The 20,971-nt window shown below is 38.7% G+C and overlaps 2 protein-coding genes across 2 annotated transcripts; both read left to right on the top strand.

Moving 5' to 3' along the window:
- Nucleotides 1-1,151: 1,151 nt before the first annotated feature.
- On the top strand, nucleotides 1,152-10,023 carry acat1 (acetyl-CoA acetyltransferase 1). Its single transcript, XM_026182390.1, has 12 exons — nucleotides 1,152-1,290; nucleotides 4,596-4,643; nucleotides 4,730-4,847; nucleotides 5,028-5,123; nucleotides 5,364-5,464; nucleotides 5,689-5,832; nucleotides 5,917-6,067; nucleotides 6,155-6,250; nucleotides 6,562-6,675; nucleotides 7,386-7,450; nucleotides 8,433-8,590; nucleotides 9,629-10,023. Exons 1-12 carry the CDS (start codon nucleotides 1,240-1,242, stop codon nucleotides 9,747-9,749), a joined length of 1,263 nt encoding a protein of 420 aa, XP_026038175.1. The 5' UTR covers nucleotides 1,152-1,239; the 3' UTR covers nucleotides 9,750-10,023.
- A 450-nt stretch (nucleotides 10,024-10,473) lies between these two features.
- On the top strand, nucleotides 10,474-19,346 carry tmprss2 (transmembrane serine protease 2). The gene is made up of 15 exons (XM_026182385.1): nucleotides 10,474-10,974; nucleotides 11,600-11,765; nucleotides 12,090-12,149; nucleotides 12,330-12,480; nucleotides 14,002-14,094; nucleotides 14,223-14,339; nucleotides 14,425-14,554; nucleotides 15,090-15,206; nucleotides 15,297-15,337; nucleotides 15,613-15,781; nucleotides 16,435-16,598; nucleotides 16,699-16,794; nucleotides 18,467-18,609; nucleotides 18,695-18,847; nucleotides 19,182-19,346. Exons 2-15 carry the CDS (start codon nucleotides 11,697-11,699, stop codon nucleotides 19,188-19,190), a joined length of 1,512 nt encoding a protein of 503 aa, XP_026038170.1. The 5' UTR covers nucleotides 10,474-10,974; nucleotides 11,600-11,696; the 3' UTR covers nucleotides 19,191-19,346.
- The last annotated feature ends 1,625 nt before the right edge of the window (nucleotides 19,347-20,971 follow it).

Here is a 20,971-nt window from a genome sequence, read left to right as displayed (position 1 = left end):
TCCATAAAAAATATGCAACTAGCTCATTATAAGCTTTAAAGTCTTTTCCACAGCATTGAAACATAGCTGCTAATCATGTTAATAATCTGACCTTTGCTGAAGGTAAGCTTGTGCTCCATATTATAGCGAATACTTGGATTATAATTCTTTAGCTGATCAGATAATGATCAGCTTGCCGTGCAGGGAATTATGTGTCATTTTGCATGAAAATACTTTTGCATATTTCCAAATATGCTGACAACGTATTAACTGACTCATTGCACTCTCTAACCTAGTCTGAAATAGTTAATACCAGCAATTAAACTATACATTTTAAATTGTTATTATTTTAAGGGAAACATTAACCTAACCAAAGATACAATGGCATAAATTGGGCCTCCTGCTTCTTTGATTTCTTCTTCGTACTTTCCTGCCAGACAAAAAATGCATACTGGAAGCAAGGAAACAAAACATAAGGAGTGAGGGGATGAGTGAAAACACAACAAAGAACAGAGGGAGAAAGATGCAGGCAATATATACAGATAGCAGATAAGGATGGAAGAAGGAACAGGTGGGAAAACAGCTGACACTAATCATAGGGGACGTATATGGGAAGTGAAACTGAACGATGAGGGACTATCAAAATAAAACAGAAAACCAACACTGAGACATACCAGCTTGACACAGACAAAAAGGAAGACAGAGACAGGATACAGAGGGACCAGTCAGACATGGGGTAATGACTGGGGAACAGAAGATAAATAGACTACAGAGGACAAAATATATGACGAGAGAAAATAGCAATGCACTTGTAATACACACACCCCAGACTTAAATACAAGAGCCCAAACCTCACACGAAACCCAAAATACTGACTCAAAGTCCCTGGACCATGAGAGAATCAATTTATATTCTACAGCCATTTATTCATTAAGCAGAAACGTTTCCTACTGGCACTTAAATGAATAAACAATAAACAGTGGAACTGGAACCTGTGAAATACTGTAAAATAAAATATTTATTTATATTTTTTATTTCAAGGTAAATGTGATTACTGTGTGTTGATCTTAAAATATATATATATAACCCAATATATTTTATTTAAGCAATACACATTGGATGTTGTGGATGAAACTACAATAACTACAATGCTTAGCCAAAGATGACGTAGGAAGCACATCTCCTCCTGTGATTGGCTGATGTGTTTATTCGTGCGCTGCTGAAGGTGAAGCGTTAGTCAGTTCTGTGTCTCAGTCCGAAATGTCATCCAGTGGACTTTTAACCATGCACGCTCAAATCTGTAAACGTCTGGTAAGTGATGGGCTGTGAAACTGTCATCTTAGGTTCGTGGTCATGTTGTTGTAAGAAACAGGAAGGCTAGGCTGGCAGCACAGGGCCCTGGTTAACTTCAAGTAGCTGTGCTAACCTTGCTCTGTGTGTGTGTGTGTGTGAGTAGCGTCCTTGGCAGGTTAAAGTAATGCAAACACCTGAAAACATACTGTACTTGTAGCTGGTTGGTCAGAGTACTTTAAAGAAGCAGTAGTAGTATGCTTTACTGGCTTCAATACAGTCGACAGTGTATCAGAAAGGACTAGTTGACACCAAAACAGGCTAGCTATAGCATCAGCTGCAGCTAGCTTAGCGCCCACAAAGAGTACCATTGAAACTCTAGCTCCTGTCACTTCATTAGGCAGCTGATATTACCTGAATACCTGCCTTTATTGTCATATTTTTCACGGTGACAGTTTTATTCTAGAGCTTGATTCTAACGTGTGATGTTCGGGTCTGTGGGACACCTTTTCATTGTTTAGTAAACGTCAAGTTTTTCAGATTTATCATTATTTCAACAACGGCTAATTTTCTGTGAAGAACATAAAATAACCCATTTTAATGATCTCGCACTGTAATCGTGTTTGACACGTTTCGCCCCAGTTATGACAGATGGCTTAGCTGCTGCTTCTGGACAGGTGAAGCGGCAGGATTTGGGTTTGTTGTTGTTGTGTTTGTTTGTTTGTTTGTTTTTCCCCGGGACGGAGTCATGTGCGCTGGTGTTTGTAATTATTAAGTGAATGTTTTTTAATTAAGACAAACGGCCACGTGCACATGTAAGAAAATTAATACTAGATCTCTCATTGTTATTTATGCTGTGGATTGTGAAGACTAATATAGAGTATTCATTCACTAAAACACCAGAAAGTGTAATTGAATAAATATGATTTTATTGGAATTATTACTTGCTCATGCAAGTTTTTTACTTTTAACAGAAAATGATATTTGCTGCATCAAGTGGCTTCACACACAGTCTAACATCCTGCACATTCAGAAACTTATTATTTTGACTGTAGTAATGAAACCAATGAAAATTAAAGAATTGTTGTGCTATTACTATAAAATATAATTTGTTACTATTTTTTTTTAAATAATTGTCATTACAAATGAGTCCTTGACCTCAAAAAACAAAAAGAGAAACTTCTCTTTCTTTTTTTATTCCCACTAATACTCTCGGTGTAATTGTGTCATAAAAAACAGGAGAGCTGCATGCAGATGCAATTTCAGTGTGATTAAAAACGCAGACGCAGACTGACACGTTGCAAAAGTTCAGGAGCAACCTCTTAACTGTGTTGTGTTTGCTTAGATTCAAAAAGGTATCTAAAACATCAGAGCTGCTTCTAGCTTTGTTTGGCAGTGTGGAACAACCTGATGATGGAAAGTGTCAGACGACTAAAACATCAACTAAACGCATCCAAACTCTTTTTTTTTTTTTTTTTTTTTTTTTTTTTACAAAGCTGAGGAGGTGACTTGGAGGGAAAAAACCAGGCCAACTCAGTCTGAAAGCTGAAAACCTGTGTGGCTGTCACATTCAATATAGCCCTCATTTGTCAGTATGTTTAATTCTATAAATTGTTTTAAGTAAGTACTCTGCTCTTTACAGTCACAGCTTGTTGTCTTTAACAGTCTCAATGTTTTTCTTTCCCTGTTTGTGTGGGATTTAGCCGCGATAACACATGCTGTTTTCATAATTATCAATAGCCTGATATAACAAGTACCCTTATTTAGACTTGTGAAGCAGCTGCCTGTGTTATTGTTTCACAGAATAGGATTATGAGACTGTCAATAGTTAAAAGTGGCCAGCAGATGTTCTGGTGGAGATGGGTGTCAGAAAGTTTCAAAGCCTCTGGACGTTTAAACGTTTCACAAAACCTGTTTCTACTATGTGGTGTACATATGGTAAATGGCCTGTATTTGTATAGCGCTTTTACTAGTCCCCCTTAAGGACTCCAAAGCGCTTTACACACACATTCACACACTGGTGGAGGCAGCTACAGTTGTAGCCACAACTGTCCTGGGGCAGACTGACAGAAGCGAGGCTGCCATATCGCACCATCACCAACACCAGTAGGCGGTAGGTGAAGTGTCTTGCCCAAGGACACAACGACCGAGACTGTCCGAGCCGGGGCTCAAACCGGCAACCTTCCGATTACAAGGCGAACACCCAACTCTTGAGCCACGATCGCCAATGTGTGTTTTGTGTTTCTGCTCGTGCTTTTTCCAAACGAGGTTCAAACATTTCAGTCACATTCATCTGCCTGTTCTCGCATTCTTGTAATTCTCCATATCGTTGAAAGGATTCTCTGAGGAGTTTTAGGACTTTTAGATAAGAGAGAACATTTGGAAGATAACAGATGGGAAGAGTTTTCAGAACGTGAGTCATTTTGCCTTTATTGGATAGAACAGTGCAGAAAGTAGACATCAGCGCAGGGCGAGAGTGAAGGGGTATAACACACAATAAATGATCTGGGGCTCTAAATTCCATACGTTGGTCACTTCCTCAGCCAGGTGAGCCAAAGCAGCACCATCAGTTCAGAGTCTGAAAGTGAGCACGAAGACAGGATTTGACACTGAACACCTGCCCCAAAGCAAACCCTTGGATATCAAAAATGGTGACACTGAATAGTCTCCTCGCCCAAAGAATGAGCCATTGAGCTTGACTGGTAGCATCGTGCAACCAGGGCCAAGACAAATGGTGGTCCATCTTGTGGAGGGCATCAAAGCTGATTTTTACTCTTCATCCTAGATCCCATCTACAAATATACCAGTGTCAGTAGATGTTCCCTGATTTGATCCTTAGCAACAGAAAGACAAGCTGCAATGTGTGTTTTAGAGGTGGACGGCAAGTAGTACATATGTAACACACACTGTTGTATAGGGTAGCACAAAAAGGCTGCTTGTAGATGATATATCAATCTGTTGAAAGATATAAATGTCAGTAGTGATGACAGTTTGCTGCCTTTATATTTGATTCAATTTTCTATTTCTATTACATTTTATGACCAAAAATCAAACAGCATATTTCATAAATGGGCTTCAATAGAAGTAAATGACCAAATATTAACCATATATATGGTCTATCTATATTTCTTGGACTTGGGGTAAAATAAACATCTGTTAAGTACTTTTAGATACGTTGTTATTGTTGTATTGGTTAATAAAAACCCTAAATGTGTTGGGTCCATCAGATCCACAAAACAAAGGTCAGACACCTGTCATAAGCATTATATCAGCTGAATACTTATGTTCACTTATTATTTATAACATTTATGATCTTGTCACTGTAGGCTCACAAGTATCTGTCAAGAACCTACACATCTCATCCTTCCCTCAATGTAAGTACTATCACTGAGAGCCTGCACTGATAGTTAATCATCTGTAGAGCACAATAACATATATACACTAAATTGTATGGTCATAGGAAGTCGTCATTGTCAGCGCAGTCCGCACTCCGATGGGATCCTTCAAAGGCAGCCTAGCTTCAGTTCCAGCCACCAAACTGGGCTCTATTGCCATCAAGGGGGCCATTGACAAAGCAGGTATGTTTGGCCACTTCACTTTCACTGCTCGGACGGATCCACTTTCCTCTGTTGCTTGATAAACGTCGGCTGGCGCTGTGTCCATACAATAGGTTGAGTATCTGTCTCTCATGAGTGGAAACAGGGCTGCATTAAAACTGAGGCAGCTGTGCATGTTCAGTATGTTGCCTTTGTGTTTAGGAATTGCTCCGGAAGAAGTGAAGGAAGTCTACATGGGCAATGTGCTTCAGGCTGGCGAAGGACAGGCCCCCACACGACAGGCCTTGCTCGGAGCAGGTATGACCTCTCGGCTATATTTAACCCACAATATTGATACATCTGTGGTGCCTTGAGGGATATTTTTGAGTCTGCAATATGAATTATTCCCAATTTCTTGAGCTAAACACTGTTTTTTTGAATATTATCTCTTGACATTGGAGTTCAAATGTGCATCCAAGCAGAATCCAGAGCTGGTGAGAAGTTGTCTTCATCTAATTTCTGTTATAGTAAGAATGATGTCTCTGATTGCCTCTACAGGACTGACCCTCAGCACACCAGCAACAACCATCAACAAAGTCTGTGCATCTGGAATGAAGTCCATCATGATGGCAGCTCAGAGTCTAATGTGTGGACACCAGGTATTATCAGCATTAAATATACAAGGTGTAACAAAACACGAGTGCAGATTCTTCTGAAATACTGCATCTTTTGCTGTCATGCTAGTACTCGATCACAGATGTGATCCTGATAAATGCATAAATGCACGTGTTTATCAGGACTGAAAGAAACTTTTGTTTATAATGGGTTATTCTGGCTTTGTAATGCAAATTACTCTGACTATAGTTCTATATGTGTGACTTAGGATGTGATGGTGGCAGGAGGCATGGAGAGCATGTCCAATGTACCTTATGTGATGGCAAGAGAGACCCCATCCTACGGAGGAGTGAGGATGGAAGACCTCATTGTGAAGGACGGACTCACTGATGTCTACAACAAATTCCACATGGTGATCCTCATGTTCTACTTATTATTGGAAAATTATAAGGCCTATGTGCATTTAGAGCATTATAATATTGTTGCTCTCTTACAGGGTAACTGTGCAGAAAACACAGCCAAGAACTGCAAAATCAGCAGAGAGGAGCAGGATGCGTACGCCATCAACTCTTATAGCTGCAGCAGAGCAGCGCACGAGGCTGGTGTGCTGGCAAAGGAGATAATACCTGTTACTATTACCCAGAAAGGTACAGGAAGATATACCATGTTTGTCTCGGCCCAGTGACTTTAATTAGTGTTATTGCACAGCTAATGTTGTTGATGGGGTTTTGCAGGCAAACCTGATGTGGTGGTGTCTGAGGATGAGGAGTGGAGACGGGTCGACTTCAGCAAAGTCCCCAAACTGAGAGCTGTGTTCCAGAAAGAGAACGGTAACGATGAGTTATAGAGCAACATGAAGCTGTGTGAAGCATCCACATTCTTCTTGCACTTTAACACTAATTAAAATAAAACAAAAAGATTAAAAATGAGATTTTCTTTAATATTTTTAACTAAGACGTGTAACATCAGACAAATACAGTGTGTACTGTTTTTATTAAAATAACTTAAAAAAAATTGTACAAGTAGTTCTGCTGCTACAGGAAATGTTAATAACAGTAATGTGGTTGCTCATCTGTGCGTTATTAAAGGTGTAATTTATTTTGATGGGTCTCTTGTTATTTTTTTATTTTGCTGTTTTCAGGCACGGTGACAGCAGCCAATGCCAGCACACTGAACGACGGAGCTGCAGCTCTTGTTTTAATGACAGCAGATGCAGCAAAAAGACTCAATGTGACTCCACTGGCCAGGGTTGTTTGTAAGTTTTTCATGGACGCTTGCTTCATGGAGAGCTTTACTGTTGGTTTGCTCTTGGTTCGCACTCACAAGGTGAGGAAGGAGGCAGTGCTGGTCGATATTGCTGGAAAAAACAAAAAGACAGTGTAAAACCTAACCCCAATAATTACCTGACACCATATGATCAAGTACTTGGTGACAGTGGGAAAGAAAAACATTTAACAGGAAGAAACCTCTGGCAGAACCACATTGACCACATTTTTTATGCTTTTTTCAGAGCATTTAAAATCACAAGAAAACAGCAAATAAGTTTAAGCATTGATATTCGTTAGAGGCATCTTTAAAAGAGGGTTATTGCAAACCCAAAGGCCGACTGGCTCCAAATAGTTGGACCTGTATAATGAACTGGGTAGAAGCTGACTTGATACATTTGACCATCATTTGTTCCAGTGGTATCTGTTCAACTACCTTCATTAAAGTAACAAAAATCTGTCATAAAAAATCTTCTGTTGTTAAACCGTTAGCTGGCTTTGTTTAGTTGTTGTTTTTCAATGCATCCATTTGAGTCTGACACCAGTTCTTCAGCATTTGTTTATATCAAGTCACGGTGGTAAAATGAACTCCTTTTGAAATGAAAGTGTTTCTTGTTTCCTCCTGAGAGTATCTTTGGATGACTTTTGGTTGCCAAACAGTTCATATATATCTGTACATTCTCTGATTTGTTTTACACAGCTTTTGCCGATGCTGCAGTTGCACCCATTGATTTCCCCATTGCTCCTGCATTTGCTGTACCAAAGGTGGGTTATGAGCATGTAGTCTGGCACTTACATTTTCTAATTATTTTGCAACAATGACACAACCCCCAAAAACATGGTTTTACAGATGGAGGCCACCAACAGTTTTTTCCCTCCTCATCTTTTCAGTTTTTTCACTAGTTTGATGAGACTAGTCCTCTATTAGGCCTGTCTCTGTATCACCTTATGCTTTTAGTAGTCTGAGGCAATACTTGGGACCCTACAGAGGTTACACAGGTAGACCAACTCTGACAGGGTGACACATCAACATCTGCCATTGACAGAAGGCTTTCTGTGTCTCCCAGCACAATTTCAAGAGTATGGGAGAGATTCGAACAGACAGGCAGTTACTTTAGGATAGCTGGACTGGGCCATAGAAGGTCCTTAACCCATCATCAGGACTGGTGTCTGCCCCTGTGTGCAAGGAGGAATAAGATGAGCACTGCCAGAGCACATCAACAACTCGTGTAGGAGGTCACTAAAGAACCCAGAATAGCATCTAAAGAACTGAAGGCCTCACTTCTTCCAGTCAAGATTACATAATATAAGAATAAGCCTGACCACAAATAGGAGAGTTCCAACGACAAAACCACTGCTGACCAAAATAAACACAAACTCCATTTTTCAAAAAATATCTTGATGATTTTGGTAAATAACCCAAAACCTTTGGGAAATATTCTGTGGACATGGGAGACAAAAGGTGAACAAAGAATTCAACCAAGTCCAACCTGAAAGGCTCATCGTCAGTTATCACAAATGCGCGATCCTGCTTCTTGCTGCAAAGGGTGACACAACAACACAATGACATCATCATTTAGAAACTGCATGTCGTATTTGCCTGGGTTATATTTGTTTTGTGATTACTAAAGATTGTTCATATTTATATTTTTAGGTTAAATTAAAAGTATATACAAAAGCATAATATAATAATTATTTAGACCCATATATGTGTATGACTAGACCCGTGTGTGTGTGTGTCTGCCAGGTGCTGGATGCAGCAGGGCTGAAGAAGGATGATATTGCCATGTGGGAGATCAATGAGGCCTTTAGCGTGGTTGTGCTGGCTAACATCAAGATGCTGAACATCGACCCAGCAAAAGTCAACGTTAACGGGGGAGCTGTGTCACTGGGACACCCCATTGGGTAGGTGACACAACAAAATGTTACAACTTGGCTTTAACTCACCTGGTTCTTCTCAAAAGTATTTTTTTCTAGTAAATGTGTTTACATTTGTCTGAAATATTCAGATGTGGCCCATAATATTGCAAACAATACATCATAACTGTTTCTCTTCGCAAACAAGAAACCTGACACGTGACAGCCCTGCTAACCTTTTTGGCTTTGTCAGAGTTAATTATTTAACTGGAGCAATGCTTAACCACAGGTATGTGGATCTTCTCTAAGCACTGACCTTAGCAATTGAGACTTTGTTGACTATGCTTAAAAAGCCAGCTCTGTGCCAACAAACCACATAATTTAAATTAACTCTACAAATTCTGCGAAACAGTGTGCTCAAATGTCCAGCCTGACTTATTCTAGAAGCTTGTCAATGGCTAACAAAGGTGCCATGGCCGAGATTAACTTGCTAAGAGACATTTAAGCAATATAAATAGGTGCGTATGTATATATTTGAGCCTGTATATATAGTATTAAACATGCATAGATGAGAGAAAATCCAAAATAAATTCAAACCTGTTTACCCAATTTATTGAAAGTCATTGAAGAAAAATCTCAGAAAAATCATTCCACTCTGGAAAAAGAACAGTCCAAATTAATCATTCCCAAAATGACTATTCATGGCAGGCTCAGCCTACGTTTGAAGCCGCCGAGGTGTTCGATGGCGGGGCTGACGTGATGTCACTGTTATGAATGAAATTTGCCACAGTCCAATAACTCCAGCCGTACTTATCTTGTCCGTTTAACATCTTTATTGCATTCCATCAGTTGTATTTATTGTTCAACAGTTCTCTTTATCCAACCTCATTTATCATAAATCACAACAGCATAGCGGTCACAAACTGTTTGCTTTTTCCGACCAAACAACATCTGACACTAATTACGTGTGCCTACCTTAAATACAGTCCCATGTTTGATTTCTGTGCACTTCTGTAGTACGCCATGGCTTTTTAAACCTAGAGTAGAAAAGAAACTATTACCCTCTATTTCTCTTTCCTCTGTCAGGATGTCTGGTGCAAGAATTGTGGGTCACATGGTGCACAACCTGAAGTCTGGTCAGTACGGGCTGGCGGGCATCTGCAATGGAGGCGGCGGAGCTTCTTCCATTCTGATCCAGAAGCTGTAAGAAGACCTGGCAAGAAGCTTCTGTTCCTTTAAGAGTGTTGAACTGTGCAGTGACTGTCTGCTGGTTCCAAAGGACTCTCACATCTATAAGCTCCTGTTAATTGTGAAGAAAGAATCTGTTACGTTAATGTCAGCGGCCTTAGCAAACAGCAACACGGGACTCCTGTGATGTCGTGACTCCAGTGTACAAAACACTCCTCTTGTTTGAGAACACGTCTTGTGCAAAAAATAGAATAATGTTTAACTCTGGTTAAATAAATAGTTTTTTGAAAGCACTGTCTTGTTATTGGTCTGTTGTGAGCGTGTGTATTTACTGGGTATTACTACAATTACCAGTTTGTGTTGTTTTTCAAACTGGCCACTAGATGCCGCAACTACCTTTCTTAAGTTAAGTTGTTCTTACACTGGATACATAACGTGCCAGAGATAAGCGATAACATTGACTGTGCTCTGTTTGGCTGCATTATCTGCAACAGCAATGTCTTTTTAACCTTTTGAAATTGGGGTTTAAAGGATCAGTTTGCCTCTGATTATAAGAACTGCACTTTTCCCCTCTCTTAAATATTCTCTGCCTGAAGGGAAACAAACATTTGTCTGTAATGATAAAACATGAATTAAACTATATTATTTATATTAAGACAAGAATGTAAAACAAAAAAGATGCTAGACAGATACCATTTTTGATGGCTAAAGCATTTGTAAATATTCACAAGGTAATCCATGTCTTTAAATAGACAGAATTCGCCCATAGAGTTTAGTGGACTCATGTTTGTGGGGTGCGGTTTAAGTGTAGTGTTGCTGGAAATGTATCATGTTTTTCCCCTGTGGGTGAACACCTAGTCAGGATATGCTGCTCAGTAAAGGTAAGTTTCATCAAAACCGGGGGAAGGAGGGTGCAATGAGTGGTTAGCTTTATGCAGGATGTTTTGTTTCCTCTAATTAGCTTGAACTCGATGATCCCTCATTATCCTCACACCCTTTCAAAGTCAGTTTAAGGTTGTGAGTGTGTCATTTAGACATTATGTACCTCCACCCTGTCCTTCATGACCGTCATCTTTCTTTCTCTATTTTGCATTTCCTAACAGTTGGCACATTCATACAGAGTTAAATTTTAACAGGGTCTGAAAGTCCTTTGTCCATTCTTTTTTTAAAGTCCACTTATTTAGACGTCACAAATTAAACTCAGGGAACTCTTTGCTTTGACAGGACCGAGATTTACACTTAATGTAAGTGCATATATTACACCTTTTCACCCTATTTTTAATCTTCATGTTATGGTTAGCAGAATATAGTAGAATCTTATTAGGCCCCAGAGTAGAGCTGTGAAGACTGGTAAGAGATGGAGCTTTGATTACCAAAACACGTGCCTTATGCAAAAGAACCTAAGCTTGTATGAGATGCACAGGATTGTTACACCAATCTGCAAACCTCTCGGAAATATATATAGAACACTGTCTTTCATCTGTACTGAAGTATGGTGCTTTGTAATGGGGCTGGTATTGTATCAAAAGCATTGTTTGTATTTGTCTCAATCCGAACGTGTGTATTTCAGTCTGTGTGGAGATTTGTGTGTGCGTAGCAAAAGTTACATGTTAAAAAAAAAAGAGAGAAAAAGTAAAACTGCATGATTGTAACTTGTGATGTTGTGTGTTGTTGTTGTTTTTTATAGAGATTTGCGCTTTAATACTTTTGAACCATTCATACTCACAGAACAGACATGAACACACAGACATACTGATTTCTCTACGCACACACAAATCTGATTACACGTACACGAACTGGAATATGTACATGTGAATTAAGATACTGAGATATGCCCATATTCTTTGCACCTGTCATTTTTTTATCCAGTTGTGTGTAAATCCACTTGAGCACCACATGCTGGGTGCGCACACAGTGGGAAAGGGCGTGACTCTGGCTGTTGATTACATTCGAGGCGAGAAAGAAAATGAGACAGGGAGAGAGAGAAACAAACGAGTGCGGTAACAGAGTCAGAGAACCGAAGGAAACTTTCGAGGTGAGAACTAGTAAATAATTCTAAGTAATTTAGCTGTCCTGGATCACATGATACCTTCATACCAAAGTAAGATGAGCAAATATTTATTCAAAAATGTTCTCTCTTCAGTTTAAATCTTATTTGTGAATAACAGAAAAGTGTAAACGAGTATTTCTGTTTCATTTTAATATGTGTGTGTTATTTTTTAGCTTCTTATTGTGGGGCCAAGCTGTTCAGTTTAATGAAAAAATACAAATCTGCAAAGATGTGTGAATGTTTTTATACCTGTGTTGCACCTAACAACTAGTATTTAAATGTGTTTAAATTTTACACATCACTTTTCAGGTTTCACAGAGTTCTTCTTCTTCGGGCAGTAAAATCAGTTTCACTATGAATAATAATCAGGTATGGTCACCTCAAGTGTTATTCTCAGGTTGTTATTTGACTAAACATACATATACAAACAGGCTCGATCTGATATCTCAACTTTATAACTGAATCTAACAAACCGATGCTGATGAAATGATTACCTCAGTGACAGGTAGAGCAAATAAATTCATCTTTTTTTTGTCTGTATATCTCCAGGTGAGCGGTCCCATGTATGACAACCAAGTGTTTAAACATGAAGAATATAGTCCTCCATATTCTGTAACACAGCAGATCCCCAGCCATTCCTCCATCAACCAGTATTATACTTCAACACCCGGAATACCAGCTAATCCAAGGCAAACAAAAGGTACTGGAATATTTGATTTGACCAAGGTTGTCACTTGGCAAATATCCATCTGGAAATATGTATTGCACATTCACAGAATCATTAACTTATTTTTGTTCCACATTTTAAATCCACACATACTAATTTAACCTAAATAATTAAAATTGTTTCCTTGATTAAATGAATACAGTTTCAATCGAGTCTTTTCTAGAGACACAAGACAACGTGGCTAAAATAGTTTTAAACTGTTGTTGTCTAAAAGTTGGCAGGCAGAAAGCCGTGGTGACTGTTACACCAACTGATGAATTTATTGATTAACTGATTTTTAAAGTCGATAAACTTGAAGAGTTTTACGGTGTTTCCACAAGTTAAATACTGTGCAAATTTTAATATGCAGCATAAAATAGGTAACTGTAACTTCCTCTTAACCACTAGATACTCACAAATTCAGAACGTAGACACTGAACTATCCAGACACACCTTTCTGAATATGACTGCATTCATAGAGAGTTGCAAACTATGAAAGATATACAAAACAAAACAATAAAACACAGAGTGGAGTTATACTTTTGCATAAAGTTTATTTATATAGTGCAATGCAGAAACTCTTCATATTAATTGAAATGTTTTAGTTTCATAAGCTCAATAAAAAGAAACTCTAAATATTAAAGTTAGAAGATGTTAAAAGCAAAAGAAAAGAAAAAGTAAATGATGTGTTTATTTACTTCAAGAATTTTGGTTTACAATGTTTATATGAGCCTCAAAGTAAGTTAGCTGTGTTTATGACTCTTCTTTGGTAGAGTTTATTGCTTCTTGTTAACTGTTTTATGGTTTACATTACTACAATATCACAATATTCATCTGTCGTCACAGTGGCTGTTTAGATTTCTAAAACATGGGCAAACTCAGTGCAGTTGTGTCTTGTTTGTGACTGCGCATTAATGATTGGGATAGTTATACATTTATACAGCTCCAAATCACAACAACAGTCACCTCAAGGTGCTTTATATTGTAAGGTCGACCCTACAATAACACATACAGAGAAAAACCAACAATTATATGACCTCCTATGAGCAAGCACTTTGGCGACAGTGGGAAGGAAAAACTCCCTTTTAACAGGAAGAAACCTCCAGCAGAACCAGGCTCAGGGAGGGGCGGGGCCATCTGCTGCGACCGGTTGGGGAGAGAGAAGGAAGACAGGATAAAAGACATGCTGTGGAAGAACGACAGAGATTAATATCAAGTATTATTCAGTGCAGAGAGGTCTGTTAACACATAGTGAGTGAGAAAGGTGACGGAAGAAGAAATATTCAATGCATCATGGGAATCCCCCAGCACCCTACGCCTATTGCAGCATAACTAAGGGAGGATTCAGGGTCACCTGGTCCAGCACTAACTATATGCTTTAGCAAAAAGGAAAGTTTGAAGCCTAATCTTAAAAGTAGAAATAGTGTCTGTCTCCCAAATCAACAGTTTTTCCATGAATTTTTACAAATTGATACAGGATTGTCTTTTTTTTTTTTTTTAAATCTTGGCCTTCAGGAAGAAAGAAATGTCACTGGAAGTACATCCTGAGTGCATTTCTGTGTGTGACTGTTATCCTGGCAGTGCTCGGACTCTTGCTGTGGTACTTCCGTGAGTTGATCTGGAGACTGTGCAGCTGCATAAAATTATTTTTATAATTTAAGTATTGTAATATGGCATGATTCTGCATGCTCTTGTATATATATGAGATTCACAGTAGTAAATGCATGTGCTCACAGTATACTACCAGTGTCTACTGGGGAAGTCGTGTGGAAAAGGTGGGATGTGTCTGAGCCATACCCGGTGGTGTGATGGAACCATTGACTGTCCAGATGGAGAGGATGAATCTCAGTGCTGTAAGGCATTCAAATCAGTGTCTCAGTCTTCCACACAGTTATTTAGTGTACGAATCTATTTTTTAATAGACTTGATGTTTCACAGTTCGCCTCCAAGGGGCCAACTCCATGCTGGAGAGTTATTCATCAAGCAGCCAGACCTGGATGCCCGTGTGTGCTGACAACTGGGATGATAACTATGGACGAACTGTGTGCAGACAGATTGGTTACAGCAGGTGCTCATTGTCCTTTCCCACTGACACACTTTTGCAATGTGTGGTGTAAAAAGCTCACTCATATTACACGACTCATGATTTGCATTGCTACTGGACCTTGAATAATTTCCAAACTAAAGCATTTTTTTAAAATTACATACAAAAATATTTTCTTGGATTAGATATAATAGATATTCGTTTGATATAATAATGTGTGCGTCACATTACTGTAACTCCTCAGCCCTTTGACAAAAATGATAAGAATCATCTTGTAATTTTACACCTGGTGGCCTGTATGATACGTGGGTGATAAAGTGTTTGTTTTTTTAGCTGCACAGACCTACTGCTTACCTGTGGAAACAATGGATGTACTTAGTTTTTCCACCCACTGAGACAACAACTAATATTCTTCTGAAATGACAAATGTGCAGTATTGATTAGTACATATTTTTCAAAGTTCTAACTCAGAGGGAATGTCCTTGCGTGACATGCATGTATGTGTGAGTACAGTCTGCTGGTCTCATCTCCCTGTCACACGTGCCTCTTTGTCCCACAGAGATGATTATTTTGCCTACAGCCAAACCAGTGCAGGTTCTTTGGCCTCCAATGGATATATGAGGCTGGAGTCTGGAAGTAATAGTGGCTCACTAATACAGTCACAGCTCACTCACAGGTATACACAACCACATATCACTGAGTGCTCACTTCATACACACCACAGCATTTATAAAATGTGCCGTTTTTTTCATCCTTTCACTTTCAGCTTACTGTGCTTCTCCAAAGCTGTCACACTTCAGTGTACTGGTAAGCTACTGTGTTCTCTGTGACATACGTGAAATAATAATGTAAATCCCCAAAACTTGATTCTATTTATCTGGACGTCGTGTTTCAGTGAAGAAGCGTTTCCTCACTTGGATGAGTGATGGACAGAATCAAGTTTTGGGGATTTCCTTACTTGGATGATTGATCATACATCAATGTAATCATTTAGTCTGTCCATTTGTCTGGTGCTACAGTGTCTGAATTGGTTTAAAAGCTTGAAAGTCAGCGAAAGTAACATTGAGCTCCTCGGTCCTCAGAATGTGGCAAGAGTTCAGCAGCTCCGAGCAGTCGTATTGTTGGTGGCACAGAGGCTGTAAATGGAGCCTGGCCATGGCAGGTCAGCCTCCAGGTTTCAGGTCGACACAGCTGCGGAGGCTCCGTTATCAGCCGATACTGGATCCTGTCTGCTGCACACTGCTTTAAATAGTGAGAGCTTCTATTCTCTGCTTTCTTTCACCCGAACATGTCATTGTGCTGTTGAACAATAGCAAAAACATAATCCCTCTGACGGAAGTAATCCTGATTCAAAGAACTACCTGTGTGTGTGTCATATTTACAGCTTAATGACTTAGGTGTGCCTTCAAAGACAAAGTACACAGGATATATGGGAATATTACTTTATTGCAATATATTTATTCACATGTTGGTAGAAAGGTAACTGTGTCACTGATAGCAGTGAAGCACGCGACGTGTTTGCAAGTTCAGTAGGTTTGTCTCTTTTTCGACAACAGGTTCACTTACTGTGTTTATCCCACAGAAGACATTAACATTAACTATCTTAGTTGAAGCAGGCCTAAGGTTTGGCCATGCAGCTTTGACCACCATACATTCAATTAGATGATAAAACTGTGTAAGACTGGAACTGCCAAATCGGTATCATACAGTGTCCTCAATTTCTCAGTGAGAGCCACCTTTACTTTTTATGTCGAGTCTCCAACTATCAGTTGTCGAGTCCTCCACTCAAGTGGAGGATTCATAATGGATCAATAGTGACCTCGTGTTCATCTTTTATCTACAGTGTTTTGGCTAATATTTAATAAATCCACCATGCCCATTTCACCTTGTCTTTTCCTTGGCAGTTCCTCTTCTCCTTCATTGTGGAGGGTATACTATGGGGACGTGAACTTGGAAAACATGTTTAACAGCAGAGTTCAGAAAATCATCAAACATAAAGATTTTGACACAAGAACGAATAATTATGACATTGCTCTCCTAAAGCTTGATACACCTCTGACTTTTAACAGTAAGTACTTGGAAGTTAATTTCACATGTTAATTTCAATGATACTGTGATTACGTGATTGCAAATCCAGCACTCTAAGGTGATACATGCTTATGCCTCAGATAAAGTTCGGCCGGTGTGTCTCCCCAATGTTGACCTGAACCTTTCTGCTAATCGTCAAGCATGGATCACAGGATGGGGAGCACTGCAGTCAACAGGTGAGGCAAAACCATAACTGAATATGTCAAACCTTCAGCCTTTGGCAACAGCCTTTACCATAACACCCAAAATGTAATTCAATGGTATTTATTTATACCATTTATTTATTTATATTTATTTATTTACACCATTTATATAGCACCAAATGTTTAAAATTGTAAGGAAAATACTCTACAATAATGCAACAATGGAACAATCACATAAGCAAGCACTTTGGTGACAGTGGGAGGGAAAGACTCCCTTTTAACAGGAAGAAACCTCTAGCAGACTCATGCTCAGGGAGGGGCGGGGTCATCTGCTATGACCAGACCAAGCAGAGGACTTAAATACACGGAACGGCAATGAGGAAAGTGGAAACACATGGGGAACACAGCTGATACAAAGTGACGTCACAGGGGAAGCAAAACTAAACACACAAAACATGGACCGTGAGACTAGCAAAGTAAAACAGGAAACACTGAGACATAGACTGACACGTGAGCATGCGTCAACATGACAGGAGGCAAGGCAGATGAGAGAGGGAGCGAGGGAACACGAGAGAGGGGACGAGAGAGCACAAGTAAGAGAGACATGACGGCTGGGGAGACATGGAATGACACACAGGAAGTGGAGACGAGACATCTCGACAAAGCAACATGGAAACTAAACATAGCAGCCGAAAAGGAAAACCAAAATACTACACACAAAGAAACCACAAAACACCATTAATTCCAATAGGCTGGCTCAAATGACCCAAGTCACCGGAAATTAGTTGATTCCAGTCCTGGCCAATTGTTCGATGCATCTCTAATTGTAAGTTCTTAATCATGTAACACTGACCAGCATTTTCAAAAAAGGCAGACACTGTTTAGACTATTACAATATGTGAATGAATTTCATTGATTGATTAACATCTGTTTCATTAACTTCAGTTAAATTTATTCAAGCTGTTTTTAGCAATACCAGAAATATGGAGTCAGTATTAGGACATCAAAACTGATCTAATGTTTACTGTCACCTTTTTTTTCTTCTTTACAATAAATGCAACCACCACCAGTTCATTATTGTATCTTCACTAATAGCTACCACTACACTTTTTCCATGAAAAAGTAAAACAGTTATGCATGTCCTGTCCATGTTAAACAACACTTTTTAATGACTCTTAAACTAGTGACTGTGATATCCTCAGTTAATAGGAACATAAATGGATATTAAATAAAGCCAGTGAGCAGAACAGACTCTTTCCAACTGAGAATGAAAAGAAATACAAAGTTCAGTGTGTGACCCAGAGCAGAAGAGTAAAAACTACTACCGCTGTTTTGGATTTTTGTTACTTGTTATAAACAATATACAGTGTGTTTATGGCCTTGGATTTGGGATTACCTCGCTAGTGACAGGACCTTTGAGCCAGCTTCAGGCTTCTCAGAATGAAAAAAAAGTATTCAGACCTGAGTGGGTCTATTCCAGCAGCTGTCAATGTAGTTTGTGTCCACGTTGACACAAACACAAGAACACAAGACAAATTTAGGGGTTGAATACTTTTTTCACAGCACTGTCTAATATAAACTACGTTGAGTGAGAAACCTGTAACGCTCCTTTTCATTTTTCATTGTCGATTATTTCAGATGGGACTTAGCAAGCACTGCCTTTCATGTTTGTCTGAGTTAACAGTGTGAATAATCCTTTTTCCAGGGCCAACCCCCAAAATAATGAATCAAGCCAAGGTGACCATTTACAGCAGGGCCACTTGTAATGCACCTGAAGTATTAAATGGTGAAGTCACCAAGGCCATGTTCTGTGCAGGTAGCCTGGAGGGAGGAGTTGACTCCTGTCAGGTCAGTCTGATCCTCCTGTCACACACTCTGAGATGTAGCAATAAGTGTACAACCTGAGATATGTCTGTGGTTCTGTGTGCTGCAGGGTGACAGTGGAGGTCCCCTGGTCGTGAAAGAAGGAAATCGATGGTGGCTGGCAGGAGCTACGAGCTATGGTTATGGATGTGCTTTGAAGAACAAGCCAGGAGTCTATGCCAATGTACCATTCTTTATTGACTGGATATACGAAAACATACAGGTACGTATGCAATGGGAGGAGAATAGAGAATAAAGTCCTGTGAAATTATCTGTTGATTAATCAGTGGTGTCAAATGTTTATCCTGTATTTTCTCTGCCACATCAAATATACATTTATATTTGTAAGTTTAGCTAGAAAGTCATAGCAGTGCTTTATTTGTGCGTGCTCTTCTGTTCACTTTGTACATGACATTGAATGTTTGACTGTTTTTCATGTTGTGTGAAATGATGTTCTCTGATACATAATTTGGTGATTAATAATCATCTAAGAGAACAAAAGAGAATCTGCTCTTCCCCCTAAATCTAATCATACTTTTTTTTCTTTACCTCCATAGAATAACTGAGACGTCGGTGAATTTTTGAAAGGAACTACTTGAGTTACTTGCAAAACAAAAATCAACCAACAAAATAATGGATCAGCATTTTTATATTCTTGTTTATAGCATGCACTGAATTTCTTGCATTTGGACAAAATAAAGCTATTATTTGGTCCAATAAAACTAATTTTCAGCAAAGAGTTGTTTTTTTGTAAATTCACATTGTGCGATAGATGTGCTACAGAAAAATGTAGCTTTGCTTTTCTTACTTCTGCCTGGCTAACGAAGCTTGCTATGCCATGCCTGATACAATGAAATGAATTCATACATGTGCCTTTTAGCTCCCACCTCAACTAAGTATGATGTCCTTGAAGTGGAACAGCAAGGTCAAAGCCAGGAAATCAAATTTTGACTGTGTCACATAATGTTATGTAATAAATTCCACTAGAGTTAAATGGTAAAAAATGGTAAATGGCCTGTATTTATATAGCGCTTTACTAGTCCCTAAGGACCCCAAAGCGCTTTACATATCCAGTCATCCACACATTCACACACACATTCACACACTGTTGTGTTGTATCTCATAACTGTTTCAAAATAAAATATGACCAATGTCAAATGTTCTGAAATAAGTTGTACTTTAAGTGTTCTGTGTGCGCTGTGGATGACAGCTTTGCTCACACTGGAGTCTGTTTCCACATATTATCAGAACAATCAGCCAGGAATTCAGTTCTGCCCAGTAATAAGTGACAAATCAGTTAACTAATGGTAGTTAATGTTTTATGGTATATTACTGTCACATGTTCTAAGGCACTTGTCTAAAGACAGGATTTTTTTCAGCTACTAGCTGTTATTTTCCATTTCACTGTCTTAGCTTTGATATTTACGTAATGTTTTTTTTCCAAGTCCTATACTAAAGAGTGGTTTCACAATAATAATGTGTGCATTACTGTGAGACAAGTGCTTAAAATACATAGAATAAAAAAATGCTGTATTAGAATGTTATTGTGGATAATAGCTTAAAGCAGTTTTCATTAAGACTAGCAAAGTTTAAATAAATACTAGTGTCTTTCTACTTGAATAAAAGAGTGAATGAGGCTCTCGCTCCATTCCGATGTACTTCCAACCTTCAGATCAAATTCTTACTTATTCTTTAATTGCTTCTTTTCTCTTAGCAAATGTGCAGGAGCTGCTTAAATGCACACATTACTTGCTGTCGACCTTTTAGGAAGACTAGTACTTTTACTAGCCTGATCTACTAGTTTTTTGAATTACTTTACCAAATGCAACTGGTATATCACTGGTTTACGCAGACCCCAGTTCAATCAGAGCCAATTTAAAATGTCAATAAATAAATAGCAACGATGATACAGAATGCAATGGTTCATAAATGCATATTTTATTCACAACAGAGCATAGAAAATGTATCAGATGTATTTAGACTTGTCTCGAAAAAGTTGGGACAGGTGCAAGAAGAGAATGAGCGGTACTGGCCACGTTTTACTGGACACTGGACATTATATTCTTCATTTCCAGTTAATACTTGTACAGCTGCTGTTATTGTGTATATATTTATTTATTTATATTTCTTCATACATTCTTATATAGTTCTAAATTGTGTATTTTGTTGTACAGTTATTTTATTTTCAACTTTAATTTATATATTTTATCTTATTCTTTCCCAGTTAAATTTACCCTTCATTCTAATTTGTGTTGTACAGTTATTTCATTTTTAACCTTAATTTATATTTTATTCCTTCCTAGTTAAATTTACCCTTTTTAATTTTTCATATTTATTTCCTATCTTA

This window comes from Astatotilapia calliptera, chromosome 10 (assembly GCF_900246225.1).
Source record: "Astatotilapia calliptera chromosome 10, fAstCal1.2, whole genome shotgun sequence".
Lineage (NCBI taxonomy): Eukaryota > Metazoa > Chordata > Actinopteri > Cichliformes > Cichlidae > Astatotilapia > Astatotilapia calliptera.
Note: the sequence above shows the minus strand (reverse complement) of the source record. Positions and strands in the feature narration are given on the sequence as shown.

Excerpts from the sequence above, each read along its gene's own strand:
- acat1 (XM_026182390.1), top strand. The coding sequence starts at position 1,240 with ATGTCATCCAGTGGACTTTTAACCATGCACGCTCAAATCTGTAAACGT. Across the intron at positions 4,644-4,729 it reads CATCTCATCCTTCCCTCAAT|GAAGTCGTCATTGTCAGCGC; the intron begins GTAAGTACTATC and ends GTATGGTCATAG. Across the intron at positions 7,451-8,432 it reads CTGCATTTGCTGTACCAAAG|GTGCTGGATGCAGCAGGGCT; the intron begins GTGGGTTATGAG and ends TGTGTCTGCCAG.
- tmprss2 (XM_026182385.1), top strand. The coding sequence starts at position 11,697 with ATGAGACAGGGAGAGAGAGAAACAAACGAGTGCGGTAACAGAGTCAGA. Across the intron at positions 14,555-15,089 it reads AGACAGATTGGTTACAGCAG|AGATGATTATTTTGCCTACA; the intron begins GTGCTCATTGTC and ends TTTGTCCCACAG. Across the intron at positions 16,795-18,466 it reads GGGAGCACTGCAGTCAACAG|GGCCAACCCCCAAAATAATG; the intron begins GTGAGGCAAAAC and ends TCCTTTTTCCAG.